The 26,473-nt window shown below is 45.0% G+C and overlaps 1 protein-coding gene across 1 annotated transcript in view; it reads left to right on the top strand.

Annotated features, from left to right (window-relative positions):
• The window catches only part of LOC143171894 (transcription factor RFX3-like), a 186,816-nt gene extending 161,235 nt beyond the window's left edge, over positions 1 to 25,581 (top strand). The window contains exons 12-17 of the mRNA XM_076361059.1: positions 9,850 to 9,947; positions 10,265 to 10,414; positions 12,075 to 12,283; positions 13,283 to 13,436; positions 24,328 to 24,370; positions 25,152 to 25,581. Of these exons, the coding sequence (XP_076217174.1) occupies positions 9,850 to 9,947; positions 10,265 to 10,414; positions 12,075 to 12,283; positions 13,283 to 13,436; positions 24,328 to 24,370; positions 25,152 to 25,393 (896 nt within the window). The 3' untranslated portion in view covers positions 25,394 to 25,581. The remainder of the gene's footprint in view (positions 1 to 9,849; positions 9,948 to 10,264; positions 10,415 to 12,074; positions 12,284 to 13,282; positions 13,437 to 24,327; positions 24,371 to 25,151) is intronic.
• The last annotated feature ends 892 nt before the right edge of the window (positions 25,582 to 26,473 follow it).

Here is a 26,473-nt window from a genome sequence, read left to right as displayed (position 1 = left end):
TGACAGGAACCTCGTGCAGTTCAACAAGGGGAAGTGCCAAGTCCTGCCCCCGGGGAGGAACAACCCCATGCACTGGTACATGCCGGGGGGGGGGGGGGGGGGGGGCAGCCAGCTGGAAAGCAGCTTTGCAGAAAAGGACCCGCGGGTCCTGGTGGACACCAAGTTGAACACGAGCCAGCAGAGTGCCCTTGTCGCAAAGAGGGCTAATGGGCTGCATTAGGCAAAGTATTGCCAGTAGGTCCAGGTAGGTGATCCTTCCCCTTTATTCAGCACCAGTTGAGTACTGCGTACCTGGAGTCCTGTGTCCAGTTCCGGGCTCCCCAGTACAAGAGAGACATGGACATACTGGAAAGAGTCCAATGAAGGGCCATCAAGATGATTAAGGGAGTGGAGCATCTCTCCTATGAGGGAAGGCTGAGAGAGCTGGGACTGTTTAGCCCAGAGAAGAGAAGGCTTGGGACAGGGGGGATCTTATCAATGTGTATAAATACCTGAAGGGAAGGTGCATAGAAGATGGAGCCAGGCTCTTTTCAGTGGTGCCTAGTTACAGGACAAGAGGCAATGGACACAAACTGAAACACAGGAGGTTCCGTCTGAACATCAGGAAACACTTTTTTACTGTGACAGCGACTGACCGCTGGAGCAGGTTGCCCAGAGAGGTTGTGGAGTCTCCCTCCTTGGGGATATTTAAAAGCCATCTGGACATGTTCCTGGGCAACCGGCTCTAGGTGGCCCTGCTTGAGCAGGGGGTTGGATCAGATGACCTCCAGAGGTCCCTTCCAACCTCAACCATTCTGTGATTCTGTAAAAAAATTAAAACCTTGCTGCCAACACCAGCTACACACCCAATTGTTGACCTGCAGGATCCACCCCCTCATCCTCAAGCTCTTTCCCCTCACCAGTAAGATCAAGAAGAACATCACCAAGGCCCCCATGTCCTTGACCATTGCCCCCAGAGTCATATAGCCACACTTGACACTTTCCAGGTAGGTCTCCTTTGGCAGTATCATTGGTGCCCACATGGAAAAGCAGCAGAGATTAATAGCCTGAGGGCCAGAGAAGCCTTAGCAGGTTTTCAACGGTGTCCCACATCCAAGCCCCCAGCAAGCAAACTTCCCTAGACAATTGGTCAGCTCAGCACACGAGAGTCTCCATCCCCCCCAGCAGTGAGTTATTCACTACTGCATGACTCAGGTTCCACCAGCATGGATGCTTTGTTTGACAGACCTCCCAGCTCCTCATCTGCTATGAGGGCACTGATTCTATTTTGTAGTTGCAAATCTTCAGGTGGAGAAGGAGCCTTCCTCCTGGTGCCAGAAGTCACAAGCTTCCACCCTCCACCATCATGGGAGTCTCCACTTCCCAACCCAATAAGCGCAAACTGCTCCTGCTCCTCCTTCAGTACAGTTGGGAGTTTGGGCTCTTGAAGCTACAGGATTTCAGAGGAGAACCGGTTGATCTCTTTCTCATCATCTCTGACGCTGTGCAGTCTGCTGACCTCCTCCCATAGCTCCTTTACTTGGCAACACAGATCCTCAACAAGCACACACCACCTGCAGACTATAAGACTATCTGCTGCTGCTGCTGCCCCAGCATCAGCAAAACCCCAGGCACATCCTACAGCCTGAGACCTACAGAACTGTATCCTCCTTCTGGAGCTCCATCTAGGCCAAGGCCTCTGACATTCCAGGGACAGCTGCTGAGGACCATGTCCTGTAACAGACCCCCACCATTGTTGAGAATACAAACACTGCCCTGAGTAGTTACTAGACCCCACTCACTACAAACTGCTGACTCTGCTCATTGTGCTCTAGGCTGGCACTTATATAGGCCACTCCCTAGTATTTGCTGAAAGGGTGCTTGACTGTCCCTAATCAGGAGTCAGCTGGAACAAAAGCTCAATGCCCTCTTTAATCAAGAACAGCTGACAGAGCCTGTTAGAACTGCTAGAGCTTGCTAGAAATCACAGTCTCCTGTAGCTAGGAAGATGCAGTTAAGGAGCACTTAAGCCTTTTAGATGTACACAAGCCCATGGGAACAGGTGGGATGCATCCAAGGGTGCTGAAGGAGCTGACTGATGTCATTGCAAGGCAGCTCTCTATCGTCCTCAAAAGGTCACAGCAACTGGGGGAAGTTCATGATGACTGGAAAAAGTCATATCACACCCATCTTCAAGGACAAAAAGGAGGATACCAGGAACTACAGGCCAGTCAGCCTCACCTCAGTCCCTAGAAAGGTTATGGAACAAATCCTCCTGGAAGCTATTTGTAAATACATGAAGGACAAGAAGGTGACTGGGAGCAGCCAACAGGGATTTACCCAAGGGCAAATCATGCCTGACCAAACTCATTGCTTTCTATGACGAGGTGACTGGCACTGTGGACAAGGGGAGGCAGTGGATGTTGTATACCTTGACTGAAGAAAGGCCTTTGACACAGTCTCCCATAATCTCCTTATCACCAAATTGTTGAGATATGGGCTGGATAAGTGAACGATAAGGTGGGTGGAAAATCGCCTAGACTGCTGGGTTCAAGGAGTTGTGATCTGTGGTGCAAAGTCCAGCTGTAGGCCAGTAACTAGTGCGGTCTCAGTACTGGGACCAATGCCGTTTAAGGTCTTCATTAGTGACCTGGATGATGGGACAGAATGCACTCTCAGCAAGTTTACAGATGACACCAAATGGGGGTGGTGATGCTCAATATGCTGGAGGTCAGAGGGACCTGGAAAGGCTAGAGAAATGGACTGATGGGATCCTCATGAAGTTTAACATGGATAAATGCCAAGTCTTGCACCTGGGATGGAATAACCCCATGCAACAATATAGACTGGGGGGGCTGACTCTCTACAAAGCAACTTTGCAGAGAAGAACCTGGGGGTCCTGGTAGAAAGCAAGTTGAATATGAGCCAGCAGCATTTTGGCTCTTTGTTAGATTCGTGTGTCTGCCACCGTACTTTCTTCTTTCCATCCACTGGTCCTTGCAGCAAAGGAGGACAAATGCATCCCGGGCTGTATTACCAAGAGTGTAGCCAGCAGGTTGAGGGAAGTGATCCTTACCCTCTGTTTAGCATAGGTGAGACTGTATCATCTGGAGTCCTGTGTCCAGTTTTGGGCTCCCCGGTACAAGAGAGACATGGACATAGAATCATAGAATCATTAAGGTTGGAAAAGACCTCTAAGATCATCGAGTCCAACCGTCAACCCAACACCACCATGCCCACTAAACCATGTCCCTAAGCGCCTCATCTACACGTCTTTTAAATACTTCCAGGGATGGGGACTCCACCACTTCCCTGGGCAGCCTGTTCCAACGTTTAACCACTCTTTCAGTAAAGAAATTTTTCCTTACATCCAATCTAAACCTCCCCTGGCGCAACTTGAGGCCATTTCCTCTCGTCCTATCGCTAGTTACTTGGGAGAAGAGACCGACACCCACCTCGCTACAACCGCCTTTCAGGTAGTTGTAGAGAGCGATGAGGTCTCCCCTCAGCCTCCTTTTCTCCAGGCTAAACAACCCCCAGTTCCCTCAGCCGCTCCTCATAAGACTTGTTCTCCAGACCCCTCACCAGCCTCGTTGCCCTTCTCTGGACACGCTCCAGCACCTCGACGTCCTTCTTGTCGTGAAGGGCCCAAAACTGAACACAGTAGTCGAGGTGCGGCCTCACCAGTGCCGAGTACAGGGGCACAATCACTTCCCTACTCCTGCTGGCCACACTATTTCTGATACAGGCCAGGATGCCATTGGCTTTCTTGGCCGCCTGGGCACACTGCCGGCTCATGTTCAGACGGCTGTCGACCAGCACCCCCAGGACCTTTTCCGACAGGCAGCTTTCCAGCCACTCTTCCCCAAGCCTGTAGCGCTGCATGGGGTTGTTGTGGCCAAAGTGCAGGACCCGGCACTTGGCCTTGTTGAACCTCATACAGTTGGCCTCGGCCCATCGATCCAGCCTGTCCAGGTCCCTCTGCAGAGCCTTCCTACCCTCGAGCAGATCAACACTCCTGCCCAACTTGGTGTCGCCTGCAAACTTCCTGAGGGTGCACTCCATCCCCTCATCCAGATCATTGATAAAGATATTGAACAAGACCAGCCCCAAAACCGAGCCCTGGGGAACACCGCTCGTGACCAGCCGCCAACTGGATGGAACTCCATTCACCACAACTCTCTGGGCCCGGCCGTCCAGCCAGTTTTTGACCCAGCGCAGAGTACACCTGTCTAAGCTATGAGCTGCCAGCTTCTCTAGGAGAATGCTGTGGGAGACAGTGTCAAAGGCCTTACTGAAGTCCAGGTAGACCACATCCACAGCCTTTCCCTCGTCCACTAGGCGGGTCACCTGGTCATAGAAGGAGATCAGGTTGGTCAAGCAGGACCTGCCTCTCACGAATCCGTGCTGGCTAGGCCAGATCCCCTGGTTGTCCCGCTCATGCCTTGTGAGCGCCCTCAAGATGAACCGCTCCATAATCTTCCCCGGCACCGAGGTCAGGCTGACAGGCCTGTAGTTCCCCGGATACTCCTTCCGGCCCTTCTTGTAGATGGGCGTCACACTGGCAAGCCTCCAGTCGTCCGGGACCTCCCCCGTTAAGCAGGACTGCTGATAAATGATGGAGAGTGGCTTGGCGAGCTCCTCCGCCAGCTCCCTCAGCGCTCTCGGGTGGATCCCATCCGGCCCCATAGACTTGTGAGCGTCCAGGTGGTGTAGCAGATCGTTGACTGCTTCCTCTTGGATTATGGGGGGGTTCATCCTGCTCGCCGTCCCTGTCTTCCAGCTCAGGGGGCTGAATACCCTGAGGATAACTGGCCTGCCTGTTAAAGACTGAGGCAAAGAAGGCATTGAGTACCTCAGCCTTTTCCTCATCCTCAGTGACAATGTTCCCCCCCGCATCCAATAAGGGATGGAGATTCTCCTTGGCTCTCTTCTTGTCATTAAAATATTTGTAAAAACATTTTTTGTTGTCTCTAACGACAGCGGCCAGATTGCGTTCTAGCTGGGCTTTTGCCTTTCTCATTTCCTCTCTGCAGGGCCTAACGAGATCCCTGTACTCTTCTTGAGTCGCCTGCCCCTTCTTCCACAAGTGGTAAACTCTCCTTTTTTTCCTGACTCCCAGCAAAAGCTCCCCGTTCAGCCAGGCCGGTCGTCTTCCCCGCCCGTTCTTCTTACGGCGTACGGGGACAGCCTGCTCCTGCGCCTTTACGACTTCCTTCTTGAAGAACGTCCAGCCTTCCTGGACCCCTTTGCCCTTCAGGACTGTCTCCCAAGGGACTCTCTCAACCAGCATCCTGAACAGGCCAAAGTCCGCCCTCTGGAAGTCCATGGTTGCGGTTCTGCTGGCCCCCCTCCTTACTTCACCGAGAATCGAGAATTCTACCATTTCATGGTCGCTAAGCCCAAGACGGCCTCCGACCACCACATCTCCCACCAGTCCTTCTCTGTTTGTAAACAGCAGGTCGAGCGAGGCACCTCCCCTGGTAGGCTCACTTACCAGCTGTGTCAGGAAGTTGTCTTCCACACACTCCAGGAACCTCCTAGACTGCTTCCTCTCTGCCGTGTTGGATTTCCAGCAGACGTCCGGGAAGTTGAAGTCCTCCACGAGGACAAGGGCTAGCGATTAAGAGACTTCTGCCAGCCGCTTGTAGAATGCTTCATCCGCCTCTTCATCCTGGTTGGGTGGTCTATCACAGACTCCCAGCAGGATATCTGCCTCGGTGGCCTTCCCCCTCATCCTTACCCATAAACACTCAACTGTACCATCATCACAATCGTTGAGCTCTAGACAATTGAAACACTCCCTAACATACAGAGCCACCCCACCACCTCTCCTTCCTCGCCTGTCCCTTCTGAAGAGTTTATAGCCATCCATTGCAGCACTCCAATCGTGAGAGTCACCCCACCATGTTTCTGTGATGGCGACTAAGTCATAGCTATCCCGCCGCACAATGGCTTCCAGCTCCTCCTGTTTGCCGCCCATGCTGCGTGCATTGGTGTAGATGCACTTGAGCTGGGCTATTGATTTCGCCCCCGGCATCGGCACGCCACCCCTAGGCTCATCTCTAGTGAGCCTGGTTTTATCCCCTTCCCCCTTCGAACCTAGTTTAAAGCCCTCTCAATGAGCCCCGCCAATTCATGAGCGAGAATCCTTTTCCCCCTGTGAGACAGCTGAACTCCATCTGTCACCAGCAGGCCCGGTGCCGTGTAAACCTCCCCATGACCAAAACAGCCAAAATTCCTCCGATGGCACCAGCCCCTGAGCCACGTGTTGATCAGGTGTGTTTTCCTGTTCCTTTCAGTATTCTTCCCTGCGACTGTAGGGATTGAGGAAAACACTACCTGTGCTCCCGATCCTTCAGCCAATCACCCCAGTGCCCTGAAGTCCCTTTTGATCACTTCTGGGCTTCTCTCTGCAACCTCATCACTGCCAGCCTGTATAACCAACAGCGGGTAGTAGTCGGAAGGCCGTACCAGACCAGGGAGCTTCCTAGTAATGTCTCTGACCCGGGCCCCAGGGAGGCAGCAGACTTCCCTGTGGGATGGGTCCGGTCGGCATATTGGGCCCGCTGTTCCCCTCAGAAGGGAATTGCCTACCACAATTACCCTCCTTTTTTTTCTTAGCAGCGGCAGTCATAATGCATGGGGCTGACTGCCTCACCCTAGGCGACCCCCTGGATGGACCTTCGTCTACATCCTCGTTTGCCTCGCCCTCAAGTTCCAGGGCCCCATATCTGTTGTGTAAAGGCAACCGGGAAGGTGAGGGAGGCCGGGCGGGGGTTCGCCTGGCACGCCGAGCAGGGACCCGTTTCCATTCCCCCCTTAGGTCCCCTCTTTCTACCTGGTGGCAAGAGGGCAGGGGATCCTCTGCTTCTTGTGGAGCCTCCATCTGCTGCCTTTGCCTCAAGGATGATACTGGAGTGAGTCCAGCAGAGGACCACCAAGATGGTCAGGGGGCTGGAGAACATGACATATGAGGAGAGGCTGAGAGAACTAGGCCTGTTCAGCTTGGAGAAGAGAAGGTTCAGGGGATACCTTTTTGCTCTCTACAACTACCTGGTGGGATGATACAGAGAAGATAGAGCCAGACGCTTCTCAGAGGTGCACAGCAATAAGACAGGAGTCAATGAATGCAAGTTGTAATATGGGAAGTTCTGATTAGATATTAGGAAAATACTTTTTTCCATGAGGGTGGTCAAATACAGGAACAGGTTGCCCAGAAAGGGTGTGGATCCTCTATCCTTGGAGGTGTACACGACTCGATGGGACAAGTCCCTGAGCAACCTGATCTAATTAGACCTGCTTTGAGCAGAGGGTTGGACTAGATCACCTCTGGAGGTCCCTTACAACCTAAACTTTTCTATGGTAAATTATCAACCATACTAAAATACAGTTTACTGGTGGATGAAATAGCACTACAAGTTATGTTGTGTCAGCCAGCTCCTCCTTCCATCTCCTTTAAAGGTACTATCTACAAATGAAATTGTTAGCAGTTATATCAGGAAAATCATATAGGCATCATTTCCTGTATGGAGACAACTTTTCTGGGCTGTTTATCTGGTCAGTGTTTTTATTTTTGTTTTGTTTTGTTTTTTAAAGTTCTTTTTCCCAGACAACCATGCATTTTGGCTCTTTGTTAGATTTGTATGACTGTCACCATATGTCAGCACAAATCCAAAACATAACCGCATACAAGCTACTATGAAGAAAATTAACTCTATCCCATCCAAAACCAGCACATTCTCCACCCCTTATTCCGTACCATTTAGGTTATGATCAGGTCCCACACTATCCAATACAACCTCATTAACCACCCATTCCCCTGTAAAATGTTTGTGAAATGTACATCAATATCCATAAAATGTCCATTGAGTTCATTTAGTCCATGACTTTGGGCTCCATCTGTTATGGTGGTCACTCAGGACAGGAGAGACGGTGTGTTGCGTGGAGCTATTGGGCACCAAAGCCAGCTCAGGTTGGGTCTCTGCTGCACTTGCACTGCTTCTTGTAAGGCTCGTCTTCCAGTGGTTCGGGTGGTTCCTGCTATAGTAATTCCTATAACATGCAACTCAAATCATGGGATGCAACAATTTAAAGGTATTTCCATTACAATCTCCACCCCTGGTCCCTTTGAACCAGACCATAGGGTTTAACATTGCAATGAACTCCTCCCCTTGCCCCTGCTCCGGCTTGGACTGGTCCACAGACTGCAGTCCCTTAGGGTTGTACCTGCTCCAAGTGGAGCCTTAGCTATGAGCCACAGTCTCTCCAGGGGTATACCTGCTGCGGCATAGACTTATCCATAGCCACAGTCGCTTTGAGATGCACCTGCTCCAGCGTGGCCTTCTCCATGGGCCACAATGCCTTCAGAGATATACCTGCTCCAGCGTGGCCTTACCCACAGCCACAGTCCCTTCAGAAGTAAACCTGATCCAACATGGCCTTACCCATGGCTGCAGTCCCTCCAGGGGTGTACCTGCTCTGTCGTGGGCTTATCCATGGCCACACGCTTTGAGGTGCTCCAGCATGACCTCATGCACAGCCACTGATGCTTCAAGGTCTACCTGCTGCAGCATGGACTTATCCACAGCCACAGATGCTTTGAGGTGTACCTTCTCCAGCGTGGACTTGTCCTTGGGCCACAATCCCTTCAGAGGTATACCTGCTGTGGCACAGACATAACCACGGCCACAGACGCGTCGAGATATACCTGCTCTGGCGTGGGCTTATCCAGAGCCACAGACGCTCCGGGGTGTCCTGCTCCCGCGTGGACTCATCCACAGGTCACAGTCCCTTCGACTCGAGTTCACACCGGAGTTCCAGCCTGTCCAGTACAGCAGCACAGAAACAGCAGCGATGCCCTGGCCATCTGCCAGCCCAGGCACATCGCCATTGCTGTTATCAAAATGTTCCCAGGCACAGCAGAGTAAGATGATAAGCAGTACAGCAGTAGAGCAAGCAGTGAAAGCAAAAAGCAGCCACTAACGAGCACTAGACTCTAATATACAGTGAGGCAAGCAAGCCCCATGGCAAGCACAGGAGCCTGCCGATTAATAGCTAAACAGCAATAACAGCTATAAATTCAGTCTAGCACATTCCAATCAAACCTGTCGTTATCTCGAACCCTTCAAGCCCCACGTTGGGCGCCAAAAAGGACTGTTGAGGTTTAACCTCAGCCGGCAACTAAGCACCACACAGCCGCTTGCTCACTCCCCCCACAATGGGATGGGGGAGAGAATTGGAAGGGTAAAAGTGAGAAAACTTGTGGGTTGAGATAAAGGCAGTTTAATAGGTAAAGCAAAAGCCACGCATGCAAACAAAGCAAAATAAGGAATTCATTCACTACTTCCCATCGGCAGGCAGGTGTTTAGGGCCATCTCCAGGAAAGCAGGGCTCCATCACATGTAACGGTTACTTGGGAAGACAAACGCCATCACTCCGAATGTCCCCCCCTTCCTTCTTCTTCCCCCAGCTTTATATTGCTAAGCACTATGTCATATGGTATCGAATATCCCTTTGGTCAGTTGGGGTCAGCTGTCCCAGCTGTGTCCCCTCCCAGCTTCTTGTGCACCCCCAGCCTACTCGCTGGCAGGGCGGTGTGAGAAGCAGAAAAGGCCTTGACTCTGTGTAAGCACTGCTCAGCAGTAACTAAAACATCCCTGTGTTATCAACACTGTTTTGGTCACAAATCCAAAACATAGCCCCATACTATCTGCTATGAAGAAAATTAACTCTATCCCAGCCAAAACCAGCAAAGCCAATAAATGCAGCAGATCTCAATGTGGAATATTTAAATACTGAGGATGCAAAAGGTTTCAAGAGAGGCACCTTGCCATCTTTTTCATTTTATTTTTATTCTTTAATGTTTAGGTGCCTTGACCCAAGCCATTCGCAATTTTGCAAAAAGCCTTGAAGGTTGGCTTTCCAGTGCCATGAACAATATTCCACAGAGAATGATACAAACCAAGGTAAACAAAGTTTACTGCAGTTTTCTTCACTTTATGCAATTGTACGTTAGATGGTATTTAAGATCTAAAAGTAGCAGCTTTTTAACTTTTATGCTAAGTCTCATATTTTGGTTGAACTTCAAACATGAAACATGGGATTAGAAATAACTTTGTTTTGCCAAAACAAAATAATAGGAAAAACTGTATTTGTTCCATTGTATGTGAATTGCAATATCTGAGGGCTCATAAATTAATACAGGAATTTTAAAATTATAATAGACAAAACAGAAGACCTGTTGATAAGTGCAATGTGTTAAGATAAATGGATTTCTTCATAGGTTGCTGCTGTAAGTGCCTTTGCCCAGACTTTGAGAAGATACACATCTCTTAATCACTTGGCTCAGGCAGCTCGGGCTGTGCTTCAGAACACTTCTCAGATCAACCAGATGCTCAGTGATCTCAACCGTGTTGATTTTGCCAATGTACAGGTAAACTGTGGCTTTAAAAAACAGACTTTTAAAAAATTTTTATTTCCCCCCAATTTTTTTTATTTTTATTGTTAATTCTTATTATTCCATCAAGAAAGCAAAGTGGGAACATTTTGCTGATTTTTATATATGCAGTGATTCAGTTGAAACTTTCCAGCTTACACTTTGGCCGTAAGGAAAATAAAACCTCAGAACCATTATCTATTTCCATTTTCTCTGAAGGCTTCTTTCCGACCATGCATTCTGCCAATTTTTATTAAATGCAGATGAAAGTGTAGAGTACATGTGTTCTTATAATGAACAGCATGAACAATGCCTGAAGATGAAATCTTGGATAGTAGCATAGCTTCTGATCTTCCATTAAAAAATATTGATCATACAGCACTATTTCTAGTACAGATTGTTTCATTGCATTTATTTTTATTTCAAAGACAATATCATTAGTATACTTTCTTTAATTGCTTACATTTCCAACCTTTCCTAAGTAACTGGTTAGAACTAGTTTCCAGTTATCTGTAAAACATCAATTTATTATTTTTCATTAGGTTTAGAAAAGGTTTCCCTTTTACCTCTTTCTTCTCCTTAGAAGAAACAACATTTTTTTTCTCTTGTTGCTCAGCTAACTTACATGGCCCAGATTACTGGGAGTCATACATTTGTCTTCTTTCATGAACAAACATTTTAACACATTTTTATCTTAACAGAAGTTCAGAACTTCACTAGCAAGAGTTAAATTCTTTTTGCTTGTTGCAAAGACATTTGAATAAATAAAATTTAACACAGATATAGTTATATTGCATAATGGTGTGTAAACTACCAAAGATTTAGTATGTGACCAAATATATGGTATATTAAATATTGTTCTGTGGTAAGATATAGGGTCTATGAATGTTGAGATGTTAACTCACATGTGATAGCTAGATTTTAAGAATATGGCTTATATTAAATCGATATTGGTTTTCTCTAAGTTCCATTTGACAGAAGTGTCCTATTGGTCTTATTTAAACTTAAAAATGCAATATAATCACATTCCATGATAATACTGTGAATTGCTCATTATTGTACATGGACTGTGTTTGTCCTATTGTGTGCTATTTACTCATTAAGCAATGTGCAATATATTGCAGACTATGGATAAACACAACAACACTTTTTTGCCTATAAAACAAAGCTTTTTTTAAGTGAGGTGATTAAAAACTGTAACAGAAATTGTATTTGGTCTTAACTCCTTCAAAGCAATAGGAACCATGGTACTTTGGTTTCTTGGTTCCTCTTTATTTCTTACTCTCTCAACTTCCATTTGACTGCCCTTTCCTCTCCTTGTTCCTGTAGTCCCAAGCCTGACAATTCCTGAAATTTTTACTAGAAAAATTATTAATGAAGTTGAAAATTCTTCCATGAAAATTAATATGGAATATTGCAATGTATTCGTGCTTTTTCCATTGTATTTTTGTGTGTGTGTGCTTTATTTGATGCCCATTTTTATACTTTGGGTTCCTTACTCTCATTTTCTTCCAACAAAATTGAAAGAGACATGAAAATAAAAATACTCATTTATTTGCCTAATAAGTGTATTTCATCCTTTTCATTTAATTGTTCAAACTTTAAGAATAATTTACATTTTGTGTTTTGCTTTCATGTTTGCCATGTGTTGTAACAGGAACAGGCTTCCTGGGTGTGTCAGTGTGATGACAATATGGTTCAAAGGCTAGAAACAGATTTCAAGATGACTCTTCAGCAGCAAAGCACTCTGGAGCAGTGGGCGGCCTGGCTTGATAATGTAATGATGCAAGCATTGAAACCATATGAAGGAAGACCCAGCTTTCCTAAAGCAGCACGGCAATTTCTTTTAAAATGGTCTTTCTACAGGTAAATTATTTTAGCTATTTTATTATTTGCTGAACTGTATGCTGTAATAATGTTGACAAAATTAATATCAGACAGTAGTTCCCAAGAAATGAAGAGCCCCCCCCCGAAAGATTAGTGTTATTAACATTAAACACAGGGCTATGTGCAACTCAGCAGTGGATTAAATGATCCTTGTATATTGTTTTAAAGGTCTTGTGCAAGTGTAATGAGGTTAGAATTTTATCCTGATTTGGAAACATGCTATGAAACATTTTGGATTGAATAGCTATACAATTTTAAAGCCAATGTTCTTAATACTATTTATTAAAATACCATGGCTTCTATTTTTATTATGTAGGGAAAACAAAATATTTTTTAATGTGTAAAAAGAACATCAAGACAAATACTCCATGTCATCTGCTACTGTAACGGTTATCATAGTAAAGCTAGGTTTTTTTTCAAAATGGTACATTGTAGCATCTACTTTCTGAGGGTATCATATGGATGTTTTCATCCACAATCTGCATTTTTCTATTATAAGGTATACACAAACTTATTTAAATTTTACAAGTTTAAAAATCATACCAATTAAAACCTTTGAACTAGGAATGTGAGCACAACAGACACAATATTTTGAAGGACTACTTTGTTTAAAATTAAATAATCTTAATACAATTTTATCATTTAAAATTTTAACAAAGAACTTCCTTCCACTAAGGTCAGTTTTTACATGCGCTCACATATTGGTAATTGTGCATATACCAAAACAAAACCCCTCCTGTCTTTTTGAAAATTTAGCTTCTAGTTGTGTAATGTGGTCTCTGACCATGCTTTCAGGAAAAGGGGAGAGGCAAATAATTGTCTTTCCCAGACATTTATTTCTGAAGACACCATAAATCAGCTGTTTGTGGATAGCATTACTTTAAAAAATATTGTTCTTGAAGTGCATATTCCATATGAATAATTTATTAAAGAATTGTGATATTTATTTCATAATTTTTTTTCCCCATATTTAAATAGCTCAATGGTGATTCGAGATTTAACCTTACGCAGTGCTGCTAGCTTTGGCTCTTTTCATCTGATCCGCTTGCTTTATGATGAGTACATGTTTTACTTAGTAGAACATCGTGTTGCTCAGGCAACAGGAGAGACGCCTATCGCAGTTATGGGAGAGGTAAGATAATATGCAAGACAATGGATTGGTGGATTTAGTGATCAATTTGGATATGCATCTACAATTTTTTTTAACATTTACATGGAGCTATGGGATATTTTGTAATATAACTGTTGCAGATTCAGTTGCAAATACATTGGCATCTTCAAATTTGGGTTATATACCTTAATCCATGTTTCCTTGGCTGACTGTTTTTCAGAGTACTAAAACCACAATGACTTCTAACACTGATTCTCTGCAAATTAGCTTGCTCAAAAAAAAAAAAAAGCAGATCAACCTACTAGGTAGAAATCTACTTTTTTGAGTTCTGGAAAACTAAATAGCTTATATGAAAATAATAAAGGAACAGAAAAATAGGAAAATTGCTTTCGGGGATCTGTTTACACCTATTTACACATACTTAAAATTCCAATACAAATATTTACACAAATGAGTAGTCCCATTGACTTCAGAAGGGCGGCTCACGTGCAGAAGTTAGTTTTGCTTCAGTGGTACTGTTCACATGTATTGGTTGTACGTGGCAAGGCTTTGGGGGGGGCGGGGGGCTGCAGGGCGGGGGCTGCAGAGGTGGCCTCTGTGAGAAGAGATAAGGGAACCCTGTGCTGGACACAGCCAGTTCTAGCCAGCTTGGCAACAGACCCACCACAGGCCAAAGCTGAGCCAATCATCAAAGTTTTGGGTGCCTCCGTGAAAACATATTTAAGAAAGGGCAGAAAACACCAGACAGGCACAGGAGGAGGGAATAAAAGAGAGTGAGAAACAGCAGAGGGAACACCAAGGTCAGAGCAGTAGGAGATATTCCATGGTGGAGCAGATATTCCCTGCAGCCTGTGGAGAACCTCCAGAGCAGAGGGATATTCCCAAAGGAACTGCAGCCTGTGGAGAACCCACACCGGACCAGAGGAAAAGTGTGAGAAGGAAGGAGTGGCAGAGAAAAACTGCTATGTACTGACCACAAGCCCCCCTGCACCACCCATTGCCTCACTGAAGGAATTGAGTGTCACTTGCGACAATAACACAGAGGGAAGAGAAGTGCTTGGAGTGAAGTTAAGCCTGGGAAAGGGGGAAGAAAGATGTTTTCCTTAAGTGTTTAAATGTTTTGTTCTTTTTTGCTTTTGTTTCCCACTACTTGAATCAGTAATTAAATATTTATTTTAATTGGCAATAAATTAAAATAATTTTCCCCAAGTCTGTTTTGCCTGTGACAGTAATTGGTAAGTGATCTCCCTGTCTTTATCTTCATCCATGAGCTTTCTCACTCCAGTTCTTCCTATTTTCTCCCCCATCCCTCTGGACTGGGGGTGGGGAAGTAAGTAAACGGCTGGATGAGTGCTTGGCTGTTAACCAGGGCCAACCGACAACAACATGCATGAAATGAAGGTAGCACAGAAGTACTTGCAGGATTGGGACATGGCATATTTTCATGCCTATATTTCAATGTATTTTGTTTAAAATAAACAGAACAAAAGTCTCAATTCAGAACTACTGTGTCTTATATGTCCGTGGTATTTGTAAACTGAAGTTTACCTCAGACCTCTTTTTTTCAGTAGCTCACCTAACTGTTAATTTTGTGTGAGTTGCTTAAGAATTCACATTATCTTAGGAGTTATCATCAAGGAATCATACTTTTAAAGTGCTAGAAAATGGATAGATGTGGACATATGATAGATGGTTCACCAGACTGAAGCTTAATGTTTTTAGACTTGATGATCATTATATCATGTTTTATCTTACTGATAAGTTGTAAGTCACCTTGCATGACTTGATATATCATTCTTCCCTCAGGATATTGTGGGGGTGAAAAGCAGCACGGACTCCGGCAGACACGGCAACCAAAGACCTTTATTGCTCTTTGTTAGCATCTTTTATAGCAAGCAGAAGTGTACACGTGCTACCTGCAGCTTGCAGATAGGTTATAGCCTTGTGTTCACGCGCATCTATGCTCTAGCAGATTGGCCCGTTCTTCCTGATCATGCGAAATGCCTTCATGGTCTTTATCTTGTTTTTCTCCTTCCAGCTGCACATTCCTTTCTCCGTTATTTTCTGCTTAAGTGCCTTGTCATGCCAGGTGGTACAGTGTTTGCTCATTAAAATCAAACTCAGGAATGTCCGTTAGTGAGATTCCCATCCCCACATCTCCCCCTTTTTGTTTTACTAGAAACACTGCTGAAACCGATCTTTCAATCATTTTTCGCATACCTTGTAACAGACACGGCACACAAACCAGGATGCAAAGGAACATTACTAAGCATAGCCCTCCTAGCTTGGCTAGTCCTTTTAACCAGCCACTTAGACCCCATTTCCCGAATAATTTATCCAACCAGTCCCAGGGGTCTTCCACTCTTAGCTTCTGTACTCCTTCCTTCAACATCTGAATGCTGCGGTGAATTGATTCCGAATGATCAGATAGGTTCATACAACACATTCCCTCCAACTCTTCACACCCATGGCCTTGCGCTAAAAGCAAAAAATCTATCGCTGCTCTGTTTTGCAAAGTAGCATGTCGTATAGAATCTACATCCATTAGTAATCCCGTTAGTGCTTCAGAGGTTGCATTTGATTGTTTCGCTAGCCAACATCCTAATTTATTTAATGTGACCAAACTCTTTGCTGCTGCGACACCTGGAGCCAAGATTGCAACCGCAGCTATAGTGTTCCGGTTCCATAGGTCGACAGCATCATCACATTGTGAAGTGTAGGCATGTGCTCTGCGCTTACTGCGCGTCTTAGGGGTGCTCCTTCTGTGGTCTAGGATCATAGATGTGTTTGGCATTAGTAATCTTCCCAACGAACACGGCCCACCTTTAATATGAGAGGGAATGCCAGGCCAGGCTCAGGAAACATTGGCCCCTGAATAATTGAAATACAAACACCAATCCATTTTTATGGACCCTAATAGCTCGAGTTCCTGAGGTTCTATTGGCAAGTGATTAAAATGTGGTAGGCATCCATCCCAATTGTCAGTGGCGTGTCGTCCCCCCCCGCAGGCCTCCTTGAAAGGACTGATCAGGCCCAAGTCCCAATTATCTAAAGGAAGCCCCACTAGGCAGGTAGAAAAGGGGTTACCGGGGGAAGATAGCGACAGGCAGATGGAATCCTGTCCTGTCTGATTGGCCAGAGTCACCCAAATATTTTCCTTCGGCTGTGAGGGTGCCCATAACGCAGCAACCGCACACAGTGATACTAGCCACAAGACACCCCCCCATACTGGCGTCATGGTTTACGTTCTCTTTTTGTTCCGTTTCCACCCAAGTCGTTTGTCACACTGTCGTTTGGTACTTTCCCAGTCCGTTTCCCACACAGTCCACAGCTGGGGGACACAATGTGATCTCCCACACACTAGCTGTAGATTCTGTGGTTCGGCGTTCCCGGTGGTATTCCCTTTACACCTTGTGCACCTTCCCGCCCGGAACTGAGAGTGACAATACCGGTTTCTTTCGCAATTATCACATTTGCACAAAGTCCATGCGTGATGTGTTGATCCGGGACACTGGAGGCAGGGAATTCCTGTCACCTCTCGATTATCCAGTTGACTGTTCTCTGCCGCCTGGTGTTCCCAGTCCACGGCTAATGGCAACCCACTTGGTCCCCTATATACCCCGGCACGGCCTGGCCCACTAGGTAGTTCCCCAAATATCGAATGAGATACTTTGTGTAAGTCCCAGTAATCTACTTCAAACCATTGATGCATCCGTGGGCTCCTTGGGCTCCTTGTCCAGATACGGTCAAACGCAGCGGGCAGGTATCCACCGGGGTCCACGATCTGTGGAAACACAAGCATATCCTCTCCCCCATGTTATAAGATCAGAAGGGCCTTCCCATTGGCTGTTTTCCAATGACTTGACCCACACCCGAGCCCTTTCTCCTGCTGGAGAAGCTGAGTTACAAGATGTAAAGTGTCTCGCTATTACCGTGTTAGGGCTGCCAACTGCTGTCCTGTCTTCCCTTATTGTAAGATGATTTAACACATATATTGCTTTATGGAGGCGGGCTTGCGGTGATTCCCCTAGCATTCCCCCTTTTTGTTTTTGTAGTAGCTGCTTGAGAGTGAGATGAGCCCGCTCAACGATACCCTGGCTCTGAGGGGAATAAGGGATACCAGTGATATGTCGAATGCCCCATTGTGCCAAAAAGGCCTGCGTTTTTGCGCTTATGTGCCCGGGCCCGTTGTCCGTTTTGATCTGGTGTGGAACCCCTAGAGCAGCAAAGGCCCCTTTCCAGTGCCGTAAAATATCTTTGCTTTTTTCTCCGGTCTCTGCGGTCGCCCATAGAGCTCCGGAGAATGTATCGATGGAAACATGCACATATTTTTGTTTGCCAAATTCTCCGATATGAGTAACATCGGATTGCCAAATCTGTAGGGCCTTTTCTCCTCAGGGATTTACCCCTGTTTGGGGTATGGGAACTAATTGCTGACAGTCAGGACACATTTGTACGATACTTCGTGCCGTGTCCCAAGTCAACCCAAATTGTCGACGCAGCATTCGGGCAGATTGATGGAAAAACTCGTGCGACAATCGGGCTTGTGTAGAAACGTCTGGTACAGGGATTGTCCATACGGGGGCAGCGAGACGATCAGCTCGCGCATTCCCTTCTGATATAAACCCTGGGAGAGAGGTATGACTCCTCACGTGGAGCACGTAATACGGGTTTACGCGGCAATTCAACAAGTCCCATACCTGTTTGAACATTAAAAACACTGGTTCGTTATCAACTTCTTTGAGCCAAGCCTTTTCCAAGCGCCTGACAACGTTGGCGACGTACTGAGAATCAGTAACCAAATTTAATGGCATCTCCCATTGGCGAAAGACCTGAATTACTGCGTATATTTCCACCAGCTGAGGACTTCCTACAACATGGTGACCTTGATGTTTCCATTCCCCTTTTTCACACCACACTATAACTGCCTTACCTGTTCGTCCTGATCCATCGGTGAATAAGGTGGGTCCTTCGACAGGTACCTCCTTACTCAACGATTCAGGAATTATACTAATTTCCTCATTAAGGGAGAATAATTTGTGAGATGGATAGTGAATTAGAATTTGTCCCTTAAAGTTTTCCAGCGCTATCTGTAGTTCTAGGCTATTAGCCTCACACCAATTAAGGTGGTCTTTAGTCAGTGGGAGATAAATTGTTTTAAGATCTGTGCCCGTTAATTCCAAACATCGCGCGCGTCCTTTTCGCACAAGCATCAAAAACATTTCCACCCTTGTCACTATTGTTTTTGGTGCTTGATGCGGCAGGAATACCCATTCAATGATGGCTAAGGGATCCTGGGTACCCTTGGTGTCCCATTGGCCTAAGAGGCCCACTGCTTGTCGGGACTGATTCAGGACATACAAGTTAACTCCCAATCCTTCAATTACGCGTTGTGCTTGCCTTTCGGTAAGCGCCTGTGATATTTTTTGTAGCGCTTGTTTGGCCTCTGTCGTTAATTCTCGTGGAGATGTCAACTCAGGATTACCCTTTAACAACTTGAACAGTGGGTTTAACATGTCATTATCTATTCCCAGCAATGGGCATACCCAATTGATAGTCCCTACTAGTTTTTGCAAGTCATTCAGTGTTTTAATGTTAGCTTGCAAGGTTATGGGTTGGGGCTGTATCGTATGTTCTAAAATCTTCCACCCCAAGTACTTCCACGGGGCTTGCACTTGCACCTTTTCAGGAGCTATTTGCAAGCCGTATGTCTTTAACCCCTGCAACATATCTTTCATAACTGTGATGAGTTCCTTTGGGTCTTGTCTGGCGATTAAAATATCGTCCATGTAGTGATAACAAATTAAGTCAGGATATTTGTTTCTTATGGGCGACAACGCACGCGCAACATACATTTGACATATTGTGGGACTGTTTTTCATGCCCTGGGGCAACACCGTCCGATGATATCGCAGCCTAGGCCCTTGATGGTTTACAACTGGGAGAGAGAAGGCAAATCTGGGAGCATCTTCCGGCGCTAAGGGAATCATGAAAAAGCAGTCTTTCAAATCGATAACCACAATGTCCCATTGACGAGGTATCAATGTCGGTGAAGGCATACCTGGTTGCAATGTCCCCATATCTTGAATCACGGCATTTACTTGCCGTAAATCATGTAGAAGTCTCCATTTGCCACTTTTCTTTTTTATAACAAACACTGGGGTGTTCCAGGCGCTGGTGGTGGGAACCAGATGTCCTTGACTCACTTGCTCGTCCACTAACGTTCGCAGTGCGTCGGCCTTTTCCTGTGATAGGGGCCACTGATCCACCCACACTGGCTGATCGGTGAGCCATGTGAGTCGAACGGTGGGCCGAGCGCCAGTGACCCCCGCTAAAAATGTTGATGTGAATCAGCAGTGCCAATCACTAGTCCCCAAGTGCTCAAGACATCTCGTCCCCACAGGTTTAACGGCGCAGGAACCACAAAAGGTCGAATAGTTGCAACCTGTCCTTCTGGGCTTACAATCTGTATTAAGTTGGCACTCTGCCTGGTCGTCGACAGGCCTCCGATTCCCACTAGCCCCGTGTTGACCGGGATGGTTTCCCATGATCCAGGCCACTTTGCAGTACTGATGATAGTAACGTCTGCCCCTGTATCTATCATTCCCTTCACTACCGGTTGTTCCGGTTTGCTGCCTTTATTCTTTAGAGTGCAGGTCAAAGTGGGCTGAGTTCTTTGGACAAGCTGAGTCCAAAAAATATTTGGTTCACCTGTGGATCCAAGTCCACCAGCTCCCTGGGAAATAGGATCCCGATTACATACCATACTCTTAAAAGGAACTAGCTGTGCAATCCTACTTCCAGCTGGAATAAACACTGGAGGAGAGGGGGTCCATAGCAACGCTTGCAGCTGTCCCGTATAATCAGAGTCGATAACCCCAGGTAACACAAACAAACCCTGCATAGTAGCACTGGACCTCCCCACCAATAGGGCACTCAGCCCCTGGCCAAGGGGGCCTCTCACATTGAGGGGCACCCTGTGCACAGTCTGATCGTTTATAGAGAGATTGGTGGCTGTGGAGACATCCACTCCGGCACTGCCGATCGTTCTGGCCTTGAGGTGATCCAGGCCTGCTGAGACAGCGGTCTCATGGGGTTTTGGGGTTGGGGATTTTGGGGTGGCATTTGTGTCGGTGCGCGCCCCCGCCTCGTGCTCGACTTCCCGTTTCCCGACAAGGGTCGACCACGGAGATCGTACTTTGACCGGCATTGATTAACATAGTACCTCCCCTTGCGGCAGCGCGGGCAAATACCAGGGGGCTGCTGAATTCCTTCCGATCCTCCCTTCTGTACAGGATTCTCAGGACATTGCCGTTTAAAATGCCCCGAGTTTCCACAGCGGAAACACGCTTTGTTACCGGGACGCAAGGCAGCGGCTAAACAGGCTGCAAAAACCTCATTCTTATGTGTAATTGAACCCACGCGATTGCACGCGTCAAGCATGTCTATTATGGTCGGATTTCGCAATGTCTGTAAGACTCTTTTACAGTCCTCATTGGCATTCTCTATAGCCAATTTCATAAGCAATGCCTCTTTGGCTTCAGGATTTTGTATTTGTTTTTGAATAGCTTCTTGGAGCTTGTCGATAAAATCCATATAAGGTTCGTTGGTCCCTTGCTTAATGCTAGTAAAAGATTTTACCGGTCGTCCTGTATCAGGGACCTTTATCATTGCTTGAAACGCAAGGTCTGCTGATTGTCTTAAAATTTCAGGCACCAGCCGTGCCTGCAGTTGCGGCGTATTGACAGGGTCCTCCCCCATTAACTGAGCAAGTCCCGTGCCCCATAGCGGGTCTCCCGCTCACCGTTAAAAGCAGTAGCCGAATCAAGGGGAATTCCCTTTCGTTTTAGCCATGAAAGCAATAGGCGGAGGGTATGGTCATCATACTTAACTCCACGCTTTTCTAACAGTTTCTTAATAATACATAGTATAGATTCCTCCTCCTTAGTTAGTTGTGATCCCATTTTAAGTTTCCCAGCTGCTCACCTCTGCTCCGACGAGGCGATGATTCAAAGTTCCGGCTCCAGCTCTTTCCCGAGACTGCTCTGTCTCCTGCTGGCTGTGACTCGTTCAGCTGGCTCCCCACCGGTGCTCTGTTCCAGCATTTTCGCCCCACGTTGGGCGCCATTTGTGGGGGTGAAAAGCGGCACGGACTCCGGCAGACACGGCAACCAAAGACCTTTATTGCTCTTTGTTAGCATCTTTTATAGCAAGCAGAAGTGTACACGCGCTACCTGCAGCTTGCAGATAGGTTATAGCCTTGTGTTCACGCGCATCTATGCTCTAGCAGATTGGCCCGTTCTTCCTGATCATGCGAAATGCCTTCATGGTCTTTATCTTGTTTTTCTCCTTCCAGCTGCACATTCCTTTCTCCGTTGTTTTCTGCTTAAGTGCCTTGTCATGCCAGGTGGTACAGTGTTTGCTCATTAAAATCAAACTCAGGAATGTCCGTTAGTGAGATTCCCATCCCCACATCATATATTAAATAGTATCATTAAATATTATAAAAATATGTACTTTTTCATAGAGATGGGGAGTCTTGGCTTAATTTGTAGTTTGATTGATATGACGTTTTAGAAAAAATAAATTACTGTTTCTGATTAGATATTTGATTAAACTCTGCCATTACATTTATAGCAAAGTATTGCAAAAGTGTAGTATTGCTACATTCTTCTTTTCTTGACAGACATGGTATATGTTAAATGTAATGTTTTTGGTGTACTGTGGGACTTCCTACAATGTTTTGGTAAACTTAAGATGGATATGATCTTAGAGAGAAAATATGTAATCTAAAGCTTTTAGAGGTGAGAGGGGAACAGGGAAGATGTAAATATTCATTAAATGCATGGCTTCTTGTGTTTCTCTGCATTTACTGACTGTGGTTGAAATAAAATGGGAAAGACTAAGGCTAGTTTGACAAACACTTGAAGCCAGTATAAACTGGCTTTGCAGCTGAGAAAAACACTCTGTCTCCTCCTCTCCCATCCCCTTAGCTTGGACACTGATGCTGGCACAAGTACTCAGGCAGTCCTGTGGTTAACTGGATCAGAGAATTCATCCTGTGCAAAATAACCCCATTAAAATTGTGGGTTTTTTCTTGGGTCAGTTCTGTCACATGGTTCTTTGCATGGCCATATGAACACTTAAGGTGACAGGATGGGTATGGGGAGGTGAGGAGGGAGTATGTGTGAGGGAACCTGGAAGGATAGGGCTGCTGCTGCTGCTTATGCTGGTTTAGTGTTCACTGAAGTTTTATTTGAGGGGATTGAGTGCACCCTCAGGAAGTTTGCAGACGACACCAAGTTGGGCGGGAGTGTTGATCTGCTCGAGGGTAGGAAGGCTCTGCAGAGGGACCTGGACAGGCTGGATCGATGGGCCGAGGCCAACTGTATGAGGTTCAACAAGGCCAAGTGCCGGGTCCTGCACTTCGGCCACAACAACCCCATGCAGCGCTACAGGCTTGGGGAAGAGTGGCTGGAAAGCTGCCTGGCAGAAAAGGACCTGGGGATGTTGGTCAACAGCCGTCTGAACATGAGCCGGCAGTGTGCCCAGGCGGCCAAGAAAGCCAATGGCATCCTGGCCTGTATCAGAAATAGTGTGGCCAGCAGGAGTAGGGAAGTGATCGTGCCCCTGTACTCGGCCCTGGTGAGGCCGCACCTCGACTACTGTGTTCAGTTTTGGGCCCCTCACTACAAGAAGGACATTGAGGTGCTGGAGCGTGTCCAGAGAAGGGCAACGAAGCTGGTGAAGGGTCTGGAGGACAAGTCTTATGAGGAGCGGCTGAGGGAACTGGGGTTGTTTAGCCTGGAGAAGAGGAGTCTGAGGGGAGACCTCATCGCGCTCTACAACTACCTGAAAGGAGGTTGTAGCGAGGTGGGTGTCGGTCTCTTCTCCCAAGTAACTAGCGATAGGACGAGAGGAAATGGCCTCAAGTTGCGCCAGGGGAGGTTTAGATTGGACATGAGGAAAAATTTCTTTACTGAAAGAGTGGTTAAACATTGGAACAGGCTGCCCAGGGAAGTGGTTGAGTCCCCATCCCTCGAAGTATTTAAAAGATGTGTAGATGAGGCGCTTAGGGACATGGTTTAGTGGGCATGGTGGTGTTGGGTTGATGGTTGGACTCGATGATCTTAGAGGTCTTTTCCAACCTTAATGATTCTATGATTCAATGATTCTATGATTCTATGATCTTTCTGTATTTCTGAAAAGGACTGAATCAGGTATGGCTAGAAATATATTTATCTAAATATTGTACTCCTTTCATTTGAGATTCACTCATCAAATTATGCTCTGCTGCTTCTCATTTAAGAGAAGGGTAGATGACTCAGACAAGGAAAGGGAGGAAGGAAGGTTGCATTTTTTACTTGTGAGCAACTTTTCACTTTGTTTTTTTGTATAAGTAAACTAGTTAGCAGAATATATTGTAATAACCATAAACCCTATTTTCAGCGGTGTCATTTATTTACCTTACATATAGTTTCGCTACACTATAACTGCCTTTAGTGACACACCTTCTCAGGGGAACTTTTAAAAGAGCTTTTGGTTAAAATATTGCAGTTTAAAAATGGACACCAGTCATATTTTCCAGCATTCTACATCAGAAATATCTCACTCAAAGCCACAAAGGCCTTGACATAAGTCACCCTAAAAAAAGCAAAAACATATGCTTAAGTTTATATTCCATTGTTTTAGTTGCTGAGGATTTTTTATTTTAATGTTAATTTCCTTAATATGAACATGAATATGATGGAATGGAAAATGAACCGGTATACTATGGACGTGACTGCAGTCACATGCATGCACTTTCATACTAGCCACAAGCCATTGGAGCATAGTACTGGCTTCATCATAGATAATCTAAGGTCATGTTTGTGTAGGACTGTGTCCACACTTTTCATTGTTTATTTTGCAGTTTGGTGATTTAAATGCTATATCCCCTGGAAATATGGATAAAGGTAAGCAGTCAAATCTCTCAAATGTGTAATTTTATATAGAACTAATGTGTCTCTTGGAGCAAAACAAGTTCTTATTTTTTGAAAATATAGTAAAGCGGAATCTGAAGCTGTATCATAATTTAAATAATGTGTATATTACTATTATATGGGTACAATATGCTATATATGATATATAGTATATAATAATGACTAGAATACTCTAGGTTCTTAATAGGAAAATATTTTTTAAAATGTTTATTATTTACACAAGAAATTTTCAAAATTTCACCCAGAATTTAGCTGTATATCCTGGTGAGAGAGTTGAAGGGGATGGACAGTTGGAAAAAGGAAGATATGATGAGCACGTATATATATCTATATTTGTAGTGAATGATGGGTTTGATAAGTGAAGATAGCGAAATTGGGTCCAAGCACTTGCCAAATAACTTTCTAATTGTTACTGAATGATATAGTAAGAAATGAGTTTATGTCCTCTTTGTAGATTGAAGCCTTAATTTGTTCTCCATTCTTACACTAGTTGTATGATTTGGAGCAAGTCAACCTCTCTTCAGTTCAGTTTCCTTATCGGTAAAATGAGATAACATTAGAGAGAGTTCATTACCCTATTTATCCGTAGTATTTATTGACTTTTCCCAATAAAATGTTGAGCTTTCAGTTTCTGCTGTATCACGTTGCTACACTTCCATGTGTTTTCATATTTCATGTTATTTGCAAAATAAAGGCTCTTGTATTTAGATTCTTTCCCTTTGTGCTATTTTTTCTTGGTTGTTTTTTTGTGCAGATGAGGGCAGTGAAGTTGAAAGCGAAATAGAAGAAGAGCTGGATGAAAATGGAGAGCCACAAGCCAAGAGGGAGAAAACAGAAATAAACCAGGCATTTCAGGTGGGCTGCATGCAGCAGCCAGTGCTTGAGAGTGGAGTAGAGCAGAGCCTCCTGAACCCACTTCATAATGAGCACATTGTTACAAATACTCAGACTATCAGACAATGCAGTGCTACTGGAAATACATATACTGCAGTCTAATATTGAATCGCCTCCCCAACTACATTAGCCCTGTTGATGCTGGACTTAACATGGGGGGGAAGAGAATAGGTCTGAAAGTTGACTTATCAAATTTTAGCTGTGCTGAACATTACCTTTTATTGGAGTTGTGAAATGAAATGGGTGTATGCATTTTGCCAGATGTTTAAAATAAATTTGTAAGCAAAATCATTTTACATTGGTTACTCGATATTATGAGTTTTCCTAGTTTCAAGTGTCAAGGAAGATTTTTGCCAAGCTTTTAATGTTAATGCTTTTGTCCTCTTAAAATTAAAATAACTTATTCTTTTCATAGTTTAAAAATATTTTAATGTTAATTATTTGTCATAATGATTTCATATACATAGGTTTTTAATTAGATGCACTTCTGTGAAATATTAAAAGAAATACTTTCTTTGACTTATACTGGAGGCATACTCATTTGACAGCAGATGCATCAAATTTGTTATAAAAGGTGCTTTTCATTGAACAGAACTAGAAGACACTATTTTGATGAAATTGTGAGCATTCAGGGGGTATTTTTATCATAATGTTGGAGGGTTGGGAAGATCTACTGTTTTCTTTCTGTAAGGAAGAAGTGGTTTGCTGCATTTACAAATGCAGAATGAGTGATAGAATTATAACAATGTGGTAATGTGTACACTGTAAGCATACCTAATTATCTGATCACCATGTAAACAATACAAGCTTCCTTTAAAATCAACAGCTCCAGATTTTATTTGCATGCCAGTTCCTCTGGTTTTGGAGACTACTGATTCTATATTTGAGACCACTGCACAGATGCTTTTGGTTGTTGAGTGGTACTGTAGTTGATAGAAAATGAACCAGAAAAGAAGTGAATTGATTTTTTTTAAGTGTACATGCTACTTATGCTGAACTGGACATACAGAAAAACATTCCTTTTGGATGACTTTCTTCTGTTCCAGGTCTTTTCCTACTACTAGTTCAATCTGCTGCTTTCATAAATGATAATTTATAGAATGTAAGGAATGTAGCAACCTGCATCATTTTCTTTTCAAAATATATTTCCTGATTATTAAAGTGAATTTAAATTTTTACAAA

Source organism: Aptenodytes patagonicus, chromosome W (assembly GCF_965638725.1).
Source record: "Aptenodytes patagonicus chromosome W, bAptPat1.pri.cur, whole genome shotgun sequence".
Classification (NCBI taxonomy): Eukaryota; Metazoa; Chordata; class Aves; order Sphenisciformes; family Spheniscidae; genus Aptenodytes; species Aptenodytes patagonicus.
The sequence above is the reverse complement of the archived record's forward strand: the minus strand, read 5'-3'. Positions and strand labels throughout refer to the sequence as shown.